This window comes from Eutrigla gurnardus (genome assembly GCF_963514095.1).
Source record: "Eutrigla gurnardus genome assembly, chromosome: 17".
NCBI classification, from domain to species: Eukaryota; Metazoa; Chordata; class Actinopteri; order Perciformes; family Triglidae; genus Eutrigla; species Eutrigla gurnardus.
This window is the reverse complement of record NC_139928.1, coordinates 11912351-11925589: the sequence shown is the minus strand read 5'-3', so window position 1 is coordinate 11925589 and position 13239 is coordinate 11912351. Positions and strand designations below refer to the sequence as shown.

The following is a 13239-nucleotide window of genomic DNA, read 5'->3' as shown; positions in this document are numbered from 1 at the left end:
CTCCTAGCCAGCGGAAGTAGTTTCATGTCGTTCGTTGGTGCTCCGTAGCTCGACGACCGTCCACGAAAGACGTCCATTCATTTTTAATACATTCTAGCATCGAATATAACGCATTTTGCTCCGTTTCGTGTCGAGAAACTAAGTATGATTGAACCTAAAAAGAGAGTGGCGGACATGGCGGTGGTTCCTACCGCCGTGAAGCGGCCACGGACGGAGCTGGTGGCGGCGGCTCAGTCTCAGCAACTCGTGGCCATGGTACGTAGAGTAACGATGCTAACGTTATATGACGGGAGAAGTGATGTACTCACAGCAATGCGTTAGATCAAAACATACAGCCCCCCCTCCACGCATGTACCACACATTTACCCACCATAATCTTGAGTGCACTAGTTAACTGCCCTAACAATAGGGTCTCGGTGCGTACGGTACGAGATGTTGCTAGCTAAACGGCTAAAGCAGGAAACATACATGTTTTATTTACATTCAGCCATGTTCGGCGAGGACTACCAAAGTCCTAAATATTTAGACTTTTAATGCATATCATTGTATATCTGGTCGGATTTTTTAAGTGATATTTCTCCCTCAATTATTTCGCTAAAATGCAGTTTGCAGTCCACTGTGATTACCATCAACAGCATCTTAAATACATTATGTGATACACCAATGATGTTGAGATGGTATTAGCTACACCTAGCTTAAACGAAATCATTTAAAGACAATGCTGTTCCAATTAGTCCTACATTCGTGAAAAGTAATTGTACATTTTTGTTGAAACTAGTGTATTTGACCTTCATGCGTCTCCCATAGGGTCCCCCACGGAGCTCCAGCCTGCAGGCTCCCATCATGCTGATGTCTGGCCACGAGGGCGAGGTCTACTGCTGCAAGTTTCATCCAAACGGAGCCACCCTGGCCTCCTCAGGATTTGACAGACTCATACGTAAGGCATTAAAAATTTAAAGACGATCCTGCAGTCCGCATATCTATGGAAACATATTCATACACCCAGTGCCTGTGAATAACTTGTACACTGTGTTTCTTTGGTGCAGTGATGTGGAATGTGTATGGAGATTGTGACAACTATGCTACTCTGAAGGGCCACAGTGGCGCAGTGATGGAGCTGCACTACAACACAGACGGCAGGTATGACTGATCTACGTTGATGTAAAATGTCAAAGTTTTACTCTGATGGACAAAACGTCATTCAAAAATAATATGTGAACAAAATGAATTGCATAAACGGTGAATAAATAGAAGAGAGAATGGTCTGCAAGTAGGTATTTTTTTTAAAATCACTCATATTGGTCCAATCAAGCTACCAAGCAAAAGCAACGTAATCTAGTTTCTGTAATCTGTGTAGGGAAACACACATTGCATGCTTGTTAAAGTTTACTTTATGACATGTCAAAGTAATGCTTCTTCACTAATTAATCCAGCAGGTTGATAGATGTGTCTCGAAACAGGTTTACCGACTGTGCTTTGATGCTGTGTGTTTCAGCATGCTGTTTTCAGCGAGCACAGACAAAACTATAGGAGTGTGGGACAGTGAGACAGGCGAAAGGATCAAGCGCCTGAAGGGCCACACTTCATTTGTTAATACCTGCTACCCAGCCCGCCGAGGGCCCCAGCTCGTCTGCACCGGCAGTGATGATGGGACAGTCAAGGTGGGATTTCAAGCTGCAAATAAGTGTGAATAAATATGGTCTGTGCAGATATTGGATGATCTATTTGAATTTTAGTCCAAGATCATTGGGTTCTGTTATTTGGGGGGGAATTAAACTCACTCACTGGTATCAATAATGGCCCATGTTTTTGGAAAATGATTACCGTTGTCACAAATGTATGTGGTTGGTCCGATCACGCTCCTGTTTATCTTTCTATATGTGTTTGTCACTGTTGTAGCTGTGGGACATCCGTAAGAAAGGGGCAATCCACACTTTCCAGAACACCTACCAGGTGCTAGCCGCAACATTCAACGACACCAGTGATCAGATCCTGTCAGGAGGCATCGACAACGACATCAAGGTACTGGGCTCCGGCACACACAGAAAACATGGGAAACGTTTTTCCCTAAATAGACATCCTCACTGAATAAAAAAAATAACATCCCCATCTAATCCCCAACACATACAGTATCACAGTTATAACCATAGAAATAAATATGTTTTAAGTAGACCTAATAGGATTAAAGAGAAATAAGAGTCTTCAAACAGCACAACGGTTCCAGCAGCTTTTGTTACAGATTACAACAGTGGTAGTGGATTTTAAATGCTGTGATAGCGGTAGGAACAAAGACTCGGTCTACTGGGAACCCGCCTTCCTCAGGTGCCACTAATCCCATAAAATGGCTGGTTGGAGGCTAAGTCTTTTAGAATCGTCTTCAAACATTATCTGTTGTGTTTTATGTCTCAATCTGTTGCCTAAACATCCTGCTGCAGGCTCCTTTGTGGTTTTATAGTCGATGTGTCCTAATGAGAACATGTGCTGGAAGAGAATTCTTTCTTTGAAAGCTTTATCTCTTCCGAGAGGTTTCTGCAGTTCTAACAGACTATTGGATGATTAAAGTGTTTTACCTCTTATTTAACGTCTTAGGTTAATTAATTGAACTGAAGAAGCCTCTTGGATGAGAGGTGAAACATTTTGCAAATCCTTAAGCAGTTGCTGACTATAAAGCTTTCAAAGATTATGACCTGGATGATGGAGAACCTTCACAGCAACAAAAGAAAAATCCTCTAGACTCCAGCTGCATCATGTCAACTGGTTCTACACATTCTTATAGATCCATATACTGTTATGTTCTGTTGTATAAACCCAGTTAACATTTTTTTCTGTGTTGTGCAGGTGTGGGACCTGAGGCAGAACAAGCTGATCTACAATATGCACGGCCATGGTGACTCAGTAACTGGACTCAGCCTGAGCTCTGAGGGATCATACCTTCTGTCAAACTCCATGGACAACACAGGTAGGATGTTTGTGTGTATAATTACAGTGTAAGAAATGGCCTTTTTTCAACTCATAACACTGATGTTTGTATGGCTGACTCCTCTGTTTGGCTTTGTCTTTGGGTAGTGCGTATTTGGGATGTCCGACCATTTGCACCCAAGGAGAGATGTGTGAAGATTTTCCAAGGCAATGTTCACAACTTCGAGAAGGTAAAATAATCCTGTCTGACCCAGTTTATAATTTACAGTGCTGATACATATTTTCACCATTGATATCAGCTAGGCTGAGGGATTATATATATACTTGGGAAGATACAGGAAAGAATTAATGTTTTACCAAGTAGCAGACTTTACCACTGTTGCTGGATGTCTCCTTTCATCCTCTCCCATCACTCTGCTCTCCTTTCTCATAAAGAAAAGTTCATCTTCATACCGTGACAGCAGCTCACATGTGTGTCGTGTTGCTAACATCTGTCCCTGTCTTTCAGAATTTGCTGAGGTGCTCCTGGTCTACGGACGGCAGTAAGATAGCTGCCGGCTCAGCTGACAGGTCAGAGGCCATGAAACGAACGCACGCACACACACACACATGTATGTGCTATTACACACACATTGACTGAAGGTTTATCTAGTTTAGGGACAATTGTTTTTGTTGTTGTGATTACAAAATATTTTCATCTTTTATTGAAAGTCACACATTTTTTTAAACATTGTCTTGTTTGTTTATTTTAAGAAAAAGGTTAAAATAGGAAAATAAACAGATTTTAGTATATTAAGTGTGTTTTAAAAGAAAATCACAAACGCATAAGTAGATACTCGAACATGCACTAAAATATAGACAAATATAAATATCCCATTATACACATAGATCAAATATACATATTCATCATAACGCAATTTACATAGCTTAATTCACTTAATACATGCATTTTAAGAGGTTGTGCTTCTATTGAATGTACTTCCAGATGCAAGAAAAACATGCATTAAACCAACAAGGTTTGTGTCCAGACTTGTAAAACTTTAATTTAATTTAAGTACATTGTTACAGAGGCCTGTTAGATAAGTGTCCATCTTAAGTTGCAATCTATGCAATTTACCTCTTTCAGCTTCTATTAATCCTCCAACAACAGCATAATTTGATATAATACACAGCACAAAATGTATTGTAACAAAAATACAATAATCCTTCGGTCTCGTGTATCTCCGCTTTCTGCTGTCTCACTTCAGGAGTCATTCTAGCTGTTTTCTTGTCTGTGTTTATAGATTTGTGTATATCTGGGACACCACATCACGTAGAATCCTGTACAAGTTGCCGGGCCATGCCGGCTCCGTCAACGAAGTGGCCTTTCACCCAGAGGAGCCCATAGGTGAGTCAAACTGTTGCTTTCGTCTCAGGTTACGCACCGTAAGGCATGTTGGAGGAGCGGAATACAGATCTTTGACGACTTCATGCAGTTATCTTGAGCAGAGAGCCGGGGTGTCTGGAGGGAAGATCTTTTTAACGATATAAACAATAAATTGTTGTTTTGCCCATCTATTTATTATTTTGGCTTTACTGGTCGGTTCACTTAAGGCTTAGTTGCAAAACATGAATAACAAGAGTCTAATCATGTTTTTCTCTTTTTACCCACTCACAGTTCTGTCTGGCTCCAGTGACAAAAGGCTCTACATGGGAGAAATTCAGTAGTGTGTGTGTGTGTGTCTGTGTGCGTGTCTGTGTGTGTGTGTGCGTGTCTGTGTGTGCGTGTCTGTGTGTGTGTGTGTGTGTGTGCGTGTCTGTGTGTGTGTGTGTGTGTGTTGCAAGCAATTGTCCTCAGAAGTGGATGGGTGGTGTTCGACAGCGGGTTAGGAGTCTCTGTAATTTCATATGCTTCAGCTCGTCACAGAACAACCTCAGGACATGTTTCTGCAGTTTATTATTAGTCACAATAAACTCCACAATAACGTTTTTTAAAATCCTGATTTCTGTTTCTTTATAATAAAATTGAGAATTCTTAAGAAAAAAAGAGTGTGAGGTTTATTTGTCATTATGACAGTTTCCTGGGTTCATAGTAGATATACATGCAACTCGCTGCTGGTTTTATCCATCAAATGAATAATACGTTTAACAGGTTAACACAGTACTGAAGAGAATAGTAAACTTTTAAATGTGGACAGGGATTTAATGGTGTTATTCTACAAATCTGTCTTATTCTAGCCTCTTATTTAGGCATCACTCTTTTATTTTTACCTCGTTTTTTTTCATCCCTATTTTTAGCTGTGTCTATTTTTTTGTGCATGTGCGTTCAGAGCTGCCAAATATTGGTGCAAATGTCCTTGTATGTGTTCACACTTCATTAGCTGCTAAAGCTGATTCTGTATGGGAGTTTTGAATTTGGCAAACGGGTGTCATTTGAGCAAAATTGTCCCCGTGGGCAGTAAAAATGATCAGCAGCCACAAAACTCATCATGACCAATCTGAAACATCCCCACTGGTTGGAGACGCAGAGTTCTGAGGGGAAATTAGGTGGGGGGGAGCATTTTAGTTCATTTTATGTGCAATGGGTGAACATCAATGAATTCACATTTCATATTAAAAAAACATTTAAGGTTTTAATGGTGTGTCTCGGTTTTGGTATTGTCTCTTTTAGTGCTGGAGTTGAGCTTTTGTCAAGCTGTATGGATTATTCTGTTTTATAATAATGAGGTCAGTTTAATTAGCATTATAGAGCTACTGGCATGTGACTGCAGCTATGCTGTATTTCCCCCCTCACCAGCGTAATTACTGAATGAATGGTAGAGCAGGGCCTTGATTATGGGTCACGTCATCTGTGTAGTATGCACGTTTGTTTAGCACCTTTCAAGCAAAAAAGTGCTTGGTTTAAGGTGGAGGGATTTGAAAACACAAAGTAAAATAGATCAATTAAAATACAGAATACAGTTATAGTACAGAATAAAACATGTAACGACGTGCTTTCACAATTTCTCATTTATTTGAGAAACAGATTACTATAAAAATCGATTATAGTGGAGTATATATAACCTCACGTGAGGTTTTGGTTTTCCATTGATTGCCATGTGGTGATGATGTGCCCTTTTGATCGCGGATATGAAGGTGAAGCCCACTTTGTTCGCTCTGCTCGTGGTGAGAGGCTGAGATTAAACAGGGCTGTTAACTGACTTTCTTCCGCTCTGAATAACCGCAGGCTGCGGAGACGAGAGGCCGTACCCCGGGGTCGACTCTCCTCGGGTCCGGCTCTGCGCTCAGATGCTAGTGGGAGCTGGGAGGCGATTACAGACGATTATTTTCGGCTGTCTGATTCTACCGCGAGCCCCCGTTTCTTTTGTGCTCCTTTTTTTTTTTTTTTTTCCTCTAACGCCTCGCGGGGCTGCTGCTCGGCCGCACGCGCGCACGCACGCGGGTCTGCAGAATCCATGCAGCTCCTCCTCGAGGGGGTCGCGGTGACTGAGAGCCCCCACCCCCTCGTCTCTCTCCCTCTCCCCCCCGGCTCCTCCTGCGCCCGCCCCGACACCGATTGTTGACAAAAGACGCTGCGAGACGGAGCGACGGAGCCCGGAGCCCGGTACTGGTGAGCATACCGACACCTTAACTTGACTTCTTTCCCCGTAACGGTTACAGAGGAACGGGGCGAAGGCGGGTAGGCGGCACGAGGACTCCTCCGTTTCTGGAAAACCGTGAGTCACAACGGGCTGCTTTGTGTCCGTAGCGGCTCGCATGTAGCCAGACGTTAGCCGTAGTAACACTGCGGGGTCGGTCCCCTCCTCCTCCGCACCGCCCCCGTGTGATTCGGTATCATATGATGCTCATTTCTGTCTGTAGCCCGGGGCACATTATGACAGCTTTCCGTCTCTCTTTGTGTCTTTGTGTGTCCCCTCTCCGGAAGGTGTGGCCGAGGTGATTCGGTTGTCGGTGGCGGTCGGACCGCAGCAGGCCGGTGTGAACTGGACGCCCCCCTTCCTCCTCCTCCTCCTCTCCTCGCTATTGGTATTTACCGACAAAACCAGCGTCCGAGATGGGTCACTCGGTGTGAGTGGAAGGGCCAGACCAGCGTCACAGTTGGAGGAGGCTGCCTTGGGCAGGTCTATTCAGCCGGGAATGCTGTGAGCTGAGACGGCCAGGCACTCTGGATCTGACCGGGGACCCGTCATTCCCCCGGAGCCTTCGCGGCTCCAAGCCGCGTCCTGAGCCCTCCAAGATGGGGAAGTGCGACGGGAGATGCACGCTGCTGGTGATATGTTCGCTGCAGTTGGTGAGTGTGTGTATATGTTGTGTGTGTGTGTGTGTGTGTGCGCACGCGTACGGCGTGCACGGTCAAAGCTGGCTCTTCTCACTCACCATGATGATATAATTAGAGCAGCGTGCTACAGACACACATGCACATTGTAATCAATTTTTGTCCAGCTTTGCTGCGCAGTCACTAAAAAAAGCTTTGAACTGCAGCTGCTGGAGTGCCATGCCACATTACAGGGGTGTGTGTGTGTGTGTGTGTGTGTGTGTGTGTGTGTGTGTGTGTGTGTGTGTGTGTGTGTGTGTGTGTGTGTGTGTGTCTGTGTCTGTGTGTGTGTGTGTTATAAGCAGAGGGAGCAGGGCATGGGGTGTGCTTTGGTGTCAGGGCAGCCTGTCCGTAGAACCATGTGAATGTTAAGCACAAGAGGGACAAGGAGGCCCTGTTCACCATCTGGTCTCCATTCGGGAGTTAAAGTTTACTGCTCATTGTGCCTAGAAATAGCTTGAGACTATCCCTCTAAAATGTAATAAGTGTGTAATGTGAGACAGTATTAGCTATTCCTGTAGCGAGAACGATGCAGGCACGGACGGCAGCAGTGCGAGGGCAGTTATCCCGGCTATTATTTGCTGGGCTGATGGGTTGTTGTGTGGAGGGGGGGATTCAGCTGATAGATTCTCATTAGTTTTGGGGGAGCTTTTGGGGGGTGCTCCTCTTTTACAGTCACTGGACTGGCTGGTGCTCCAGGCAGTTACCATGGAAACAACTGCGGCAGACCTATGTATGTGTCCCTGTCACTGTCTGTGTGTGTGTATCTATATTTGGTATATGTGTGTGCGTTGTGTGTGAAACCTTGATCTTGTGTGTGTCGTGTTTGTATGTGTGTTGTGTGTGTCCTCGGTCTTGTGTGTTGTGTTCCCCCCCCTCTAATGTTCTATACGTGAACCCTCCTCCTGTCCCCTAGGTGGCAGCCCTTCAGAGGCAGGTGTTTGATTTTCTGGGCTACCAATGGGCTCCCATCATGGCCAACTTCCTGCACATCATGGCCGTCATCCTCGGCATGTTTGGCACCGTGCAGTTTCGCTTCAGATACCTTATCTTTGTGAGTATATTCTTCGCCTTCTGATGATGAGATTGGTTTACTTTAACTCGATAAAGCATGAGTTAAACTCTCACAGAAAAACTGATCTCTGATGTGTTTGTTTGGCAGTATGCAGTATGGCTGGTTCTTTGGGTGGGTTGGAACTCATTCATCATCTGTTTCTACCTGGAGGTCGGAAACCTGTCTCAGGTAAAAATCTGTGTGTTGTGTGTGATGCTCCTGACAACTTGGACGTTGGTTCAAATTCCTCTTTAGTTAGATAACTGCTCTGTTGAGTAACATTTTTATAATCAGTTAATTGTTTAACTCACTAGTTCCTGAACTTCTGTGTTTGCAAGTTCTCATTCCATGTATCTGCATGCTGTTACCAGTTAACCCATTGAGTGTTTAATCCTCCATTCATTTGGATATGCTATATACAATTATACCATTTATTATATAGAACGAACCCAACCGTTCTCTTGTTCCAGCTTCACAAACTGACACATTTGTAGGTTTTCTCTGTTTGATGTCAGTGTGAATTGGATTCTAGGAAGTTTTGATGCACTTTTTCGAGACTAACCGGTTCATTAAAACATAATAAACTGAAGAAAACTGCAGTAGCCCTATTGTAATGTATGTATGCACGTGTTTTCAGGACAGGGACTTCCTCATGACGTTCAACACGTCCCTTCATCGTTCGTGGTGGATGGAGCATGGTCCGGGTTGCCTGGTAACGCCAGTGCTCGACTCTCGCATGGCCCCTGACGACCACCATGTCATCACCGTCTCCGGGTGTCTCCTTGACTACCAGTACATAGAGGTGTTGAGTTCGGCGATTCAGATCCTATTGGCTGTATGTATCTTATACAAGCACATTCACACACACAAGCAGATTATCACGCACTGCGTTTTCACGATTACAAACACATAAAAACCCAAATTTTCTTTACATTGTTAAAAGGTATTCTTAGTTTTTTAGTTTACAGACGTAAATGAGCAGTGTCTCTGCATCTGATTGTGTCTCCTCAGCTCTTTGGCTTTGTATATGCCTGCTACGTGAGCAAAGTCTTCCAGGATGATGAGGACAGCTGTGAGTATTTTTGTTTTCTCCTAAAAGCTTGTTCAACCTCTTCCTGCGGCTTGTTCAGCTAATTACGTTGACTTGTGTCATACTGTCGAGGGGGCTTTTGTGTTCGCGATCCATAGCTTTGGATTTGCGTGCTGTCAGGATTTAGTCTTCTCCTGCCTGAGTCATGCTGAGCAACATCACTGCAGAGGATTCCCTCTGGGTTCTCAGAGCGCTCTATCTGGGGGCAGAATCTGAGACGTCTGCCAGCAGATTCCAGCGTGTCCGTGTGTCTGCTGGCTGGTGCTCGTCTGTGGGCTTGGGTTTGCCATCTTTACGTCTGGATGGTTCTTCTCCTCATGTGACTCTTGTGAGGTTTCACTCTCACTCAACAGTGGAATGAAGTCCTGTAATTAGAAAATGAAATCATGAGCTTGGTTTCCTGTAGGAAGTGGAATGTTGCGTGAACAGCCTGTATGTCATAATTATATGCATGAAATGATATTAATAATATTTTCTTGATGCATTCATAATATTTATTTCATTTCTTAATGTATTTATGCAGTTCAGGACCATGATCACAAAGTATGGAGCACAAACAGGACATACAAAACAACAAAAAAGGCTCATGGCCTGACTTAAGTACAACAACCGCTACTTACAGAAAGGAAGGACATTATTCAAAAAGGCAGTAGGTCTACAAACAACTTTTGGCTTATCAGATAGTATTAAAAAAAATTAAACACAGATGGTCATTCAAGAAATAAATAAATACGATACTCGTCTCCCAAATGATTGTTGTTACAAAGTTGCGGATCCTCTTGTTTTCTACCAATGAAAAGCTGGCGTGTCATCTTGCTTTTCATACAAAAGATATTTATTCAATTCAAACTCTTATTTTAAATTGTACATAAACATCACATTATGTCATACTTTAGTTCACAGTAAGTTTTAACCAGTTGATATTATTACACTGTTTTTAACAACATCAAAAGTGTTGTTTGTACTTTTGTAATAACATGAACACAGAGCATATTATTGAAGATTGCACTTAAGAACTTACGTCAGAAATTTGATGTGCAGTTTGTCAAATATGTGTTTTTTATATATCCCATCCTATAAGTTTGTTTGAGGCTGATGCTAATATTTTTATACATACATTTGGTAACTTTTTAAAAATCCAGTAATGATATGTTAATTTTTTACATAACATAACATAAACAATCATTTTGGACAAGCAAAAGGTTTGTTTTTATAAAGAATTGCAACCAATTCAGTGGGATATTTGACAATTATAAAAAATAAACTTTTTGGCAGACAAACTATGGACCGTAAACACTGTTTCTAAATTAAATCAATCAAATTTCTTACGCACTTATTTTCTGCAGTATTTGCCAATATATACACCTGATACCATCTGCAACAAACTAATAATGGCCAATATTTCAAAGAAAGAAAGATTTTTTTTGCCACAAAGCATCATCACAGGAGTAATTTTATTAAAATGCATCTGGAGAAAAGGGATCCAAAACTTGTGGTCTGTATTTCCACTGATGCAAACATTTAGGGATTGTTTTCTTTTTCAGGTGGCACCACATGAGTTTGTTCCTCTGAATCGATTAGAAAGACTAGAACAATGTATCGGTGACATAGAAGCAGTGAGAAAGATGATGTATTGTTGCATTTCTGCAGATTCTGATGTCACACAGGTTTTACAGTGTAATAACAGAGCACTGAAAGCATTATGATACCTTTAATGTCAAAATAGAATCTGAGCTTGAAATAAAACACTTGGTTTAAAAAAAAATAAAATACAGATTTAAGGGAAAGTGGAATGATGTCATCCCTTCTCCTTTCTCTCCTTTTGAAGTTGATTTCATTGGTGGCTTTGACTCATACGGCTACCAGCCTCCTCAGAAGTCCTCCCATCTGCAGCTGCAGCCTCTTTACACGTGAGTAACAAATATAACATTCTCTGTTTCCCCCCTATGTTGTTCTCCTTCTTATGGTTCTCATTGTTAAACATTTGTCTTTTATGGGGTACTCCAGAAATTTAGCGTTGCACTTCTAAAAAGGTTTTGGGAAGATAAAAGTGAATATAGCAGAAGCTGAGACATCCAGACCTTTAGGCTCCATCCTTCATATCCTAGTATGCATCCTTGTTTCGCCTCCTAAACGCCTGTTTCTTTTAACACCTTCAGTTTGTAATGCATGATTCTTGTTAAATATTCTCAAGCGCTGCCAAGGTTACTCTAATGGCATTATCAAGGTTATTTTTTTAAACACCAGAAAGCTCCCCCCAAAGGCAAAGAAGATATTGTACTAGAATGTTTTCCTCATGACAAGGAGGTCAGACTTGATGTGTGTAATCAGTGGAGTGCCCCTCAAATCCACACAATACTGTAACATTGATGTGAATTCCTCTGATCCCATTCCTCTGCATCCCAGGGCTGGTTAACCGTGGCTGGTGCCCCCTTCAGGACAAACCCTGACGGTGTCACTATGGATGGAAAGCGGCGGGTTGCCCCGATTACACTCACTCTGTGTGTCACAGTTTACCGGAGGAATGGACTTACCCCACCCAGAGGGAGAGACGTCTGTGCGTGTGTGCATGTGTGCTTGTGTCCGAGAACGAGAAATACAGCCCTGAATAGAATGTACAGAGCTCAGGGATGAACCAGCATGCAAGGTGGTGTGATCGGATGAAGGAGAGGCAGGAAGCAGGAGAGCTACAGAAGACTGAAAAGAGCTGGAGACACCTCTGTCAAATCACAGAAGACACACTTCACTAAAACTGCCAGCTCTCAACACTCCCACAAGTGTGTGTGTAAGTAAGTGTGTGTGTGTGTGATTGTGTAACTCCACAGAACTAGCTGGTGCTTTGTGGCTGCACCCTGGACTCTTACCACTCAGTGTCCTTGTGAATTATTTCTTTTTGGGTGCTCATGTATGTATGTATGTGTGTGTGTGTGTGTGTGTGTGTGTGAGGGGGGTGGGTGGGGATGTGGGTGGGGGTCACATAATAAAAAGAGGCACGGCTCGTACCTGTTGTCGTTTTAGAATGTGGTGATGTCAAACTAGAGCAGTCTTACGATTCCCATTCCCAAAGCCATCTTCCCTTCCTTCCATGCTGTTACAACCACTGTTGACATTGAAGCTGGTGCAGCAGAATGGATCAATTTTATTATTGACCAAAGCCAACAACGAGTTCTTCCGTCTCCTAAAACTTCCTAGATTGTGTCTCCAAGCGCATTAGTTCCTGGAGGTGTACTTTTTGTAGTCTCATAAGGAGTCTCAGAAATACTCTTTCACTTTAAAAAAAAAAGGCAATATAATTTGCGTATAACAGTTGCGCATGGTAGATTAAAGCAAATGACACTCAAACAGCAGTAGATAGTGCATTTGTTGGGGACTATTTTCAGCTGTTCATGTGAGTGAGTACTACTTACAGCAGCACAGTGTATGTGGGATCATCTCAAAATAAACTACAGTCCCCAGATTCATCAGAGTGAAGGAACAGATCACCTACTGCAACAGTGAGGCTCGTGTTTTGTTGTTTTAATCACTCTGGTTCCACAGACAATACTTGTTAGTGGGATTAATAAATAGTTTTGGCCTTTTTATGTGACTTGGTGACAATAAGAAAAATATAGATTATGACCAGATTTATCCTTTAAAGTTCTGGGTTACTGCAAAAAAAAATCTAGTCAAATGTCCATTATCAGGATATTTTGTTTTCACGAAAATAAATTCAGCCTACTGTACATGTAATGCTATTAATTAAGGATGCAGATGGCTTTGGGATCACGCATTAGTGTGTCTATGGGGGGAGGGGGAGGGGGATACAGTGGGGGTACTGTGCATGTAAATAACCAGCCAATGATTGTTTTGTTGGTTTCATTTAGAAAGGGGGTTGCATTAGGG

The 13239-nt window shown here is 42.7% G+C and overlaps 2 protein-coding genes and 1 long non-coding RNA gene across 5 annotated transcripts in view; 2 read left to right on the top strand and 1 right to left on the bottom strand.

Moving 5' to 3' along the window:
* LOC311028397 overlaps positions 1-13239 on the bottom strand; it is a 75216-nt gene that overhangs the window by 29101 nt on the left and 32876 nt on the right. The window lies entirely within an intron of this gene.
* On the top strand, positions 33-4934 carry snrnp40 (small nuclear ribonucleoprotein 40 (U5)). The gene is made up of 10 exons (XM_084031962.1): positions 33-255; positions 808-937; positions 1047-1140; positions 1496-1661; positions 1900-2022; positions 2839-2959; positions 3067-3149; positions 3428-3489; positions 4203-4306; positions 4577-4934. The coding sequence occupies exons 1-10, from the start codon at positions 145-147 to the stop codon at positions 4624-4626; spliced, it is 1044 nt and encodes a 347-aa protein (XP_083888088.1). The 5' UTR covers positions 33-144; the 3' UTR covers positions 4627-4934.
* nkain1 (sodium/potassium transporting ATPase interacting 1) lies at positions 6328-12287 on the top strand (the record flags this gene model as incomplete). Of its 3 annotated transcripts, none has more annotated exons than XM_084031818.1 (8): positions 6333-6502; positions 6824-7189; positions 8130-8267; positions 8376-8456; positions 8905-9102; positions 9279-9339; positions 11186-11267; positions 11764-12287. In XM_084031818.1, exons 2-8 carry the CDS (start codon positions 7136-7138, stop codon positions 11771-11773), a joined length of 624 nt encoding a protein of 207 aa, XP_083887944.1. In that variant the 5' UTR covers positions 6333-6502; positions 6824-7135. The 3 variants fall into 3 exon arrangements, with proteins under 3 accessions (XP_083887945.1, XP_083887944.1, XP_083887943.1); XM_084031817.1 differs by having other exon boundaries at positions 6333-6508; XM_084031819.1 differs by lacking the exon at positions 11764-12287 and having other exon boundaries at positions 6328-6508; positions 11186-11271.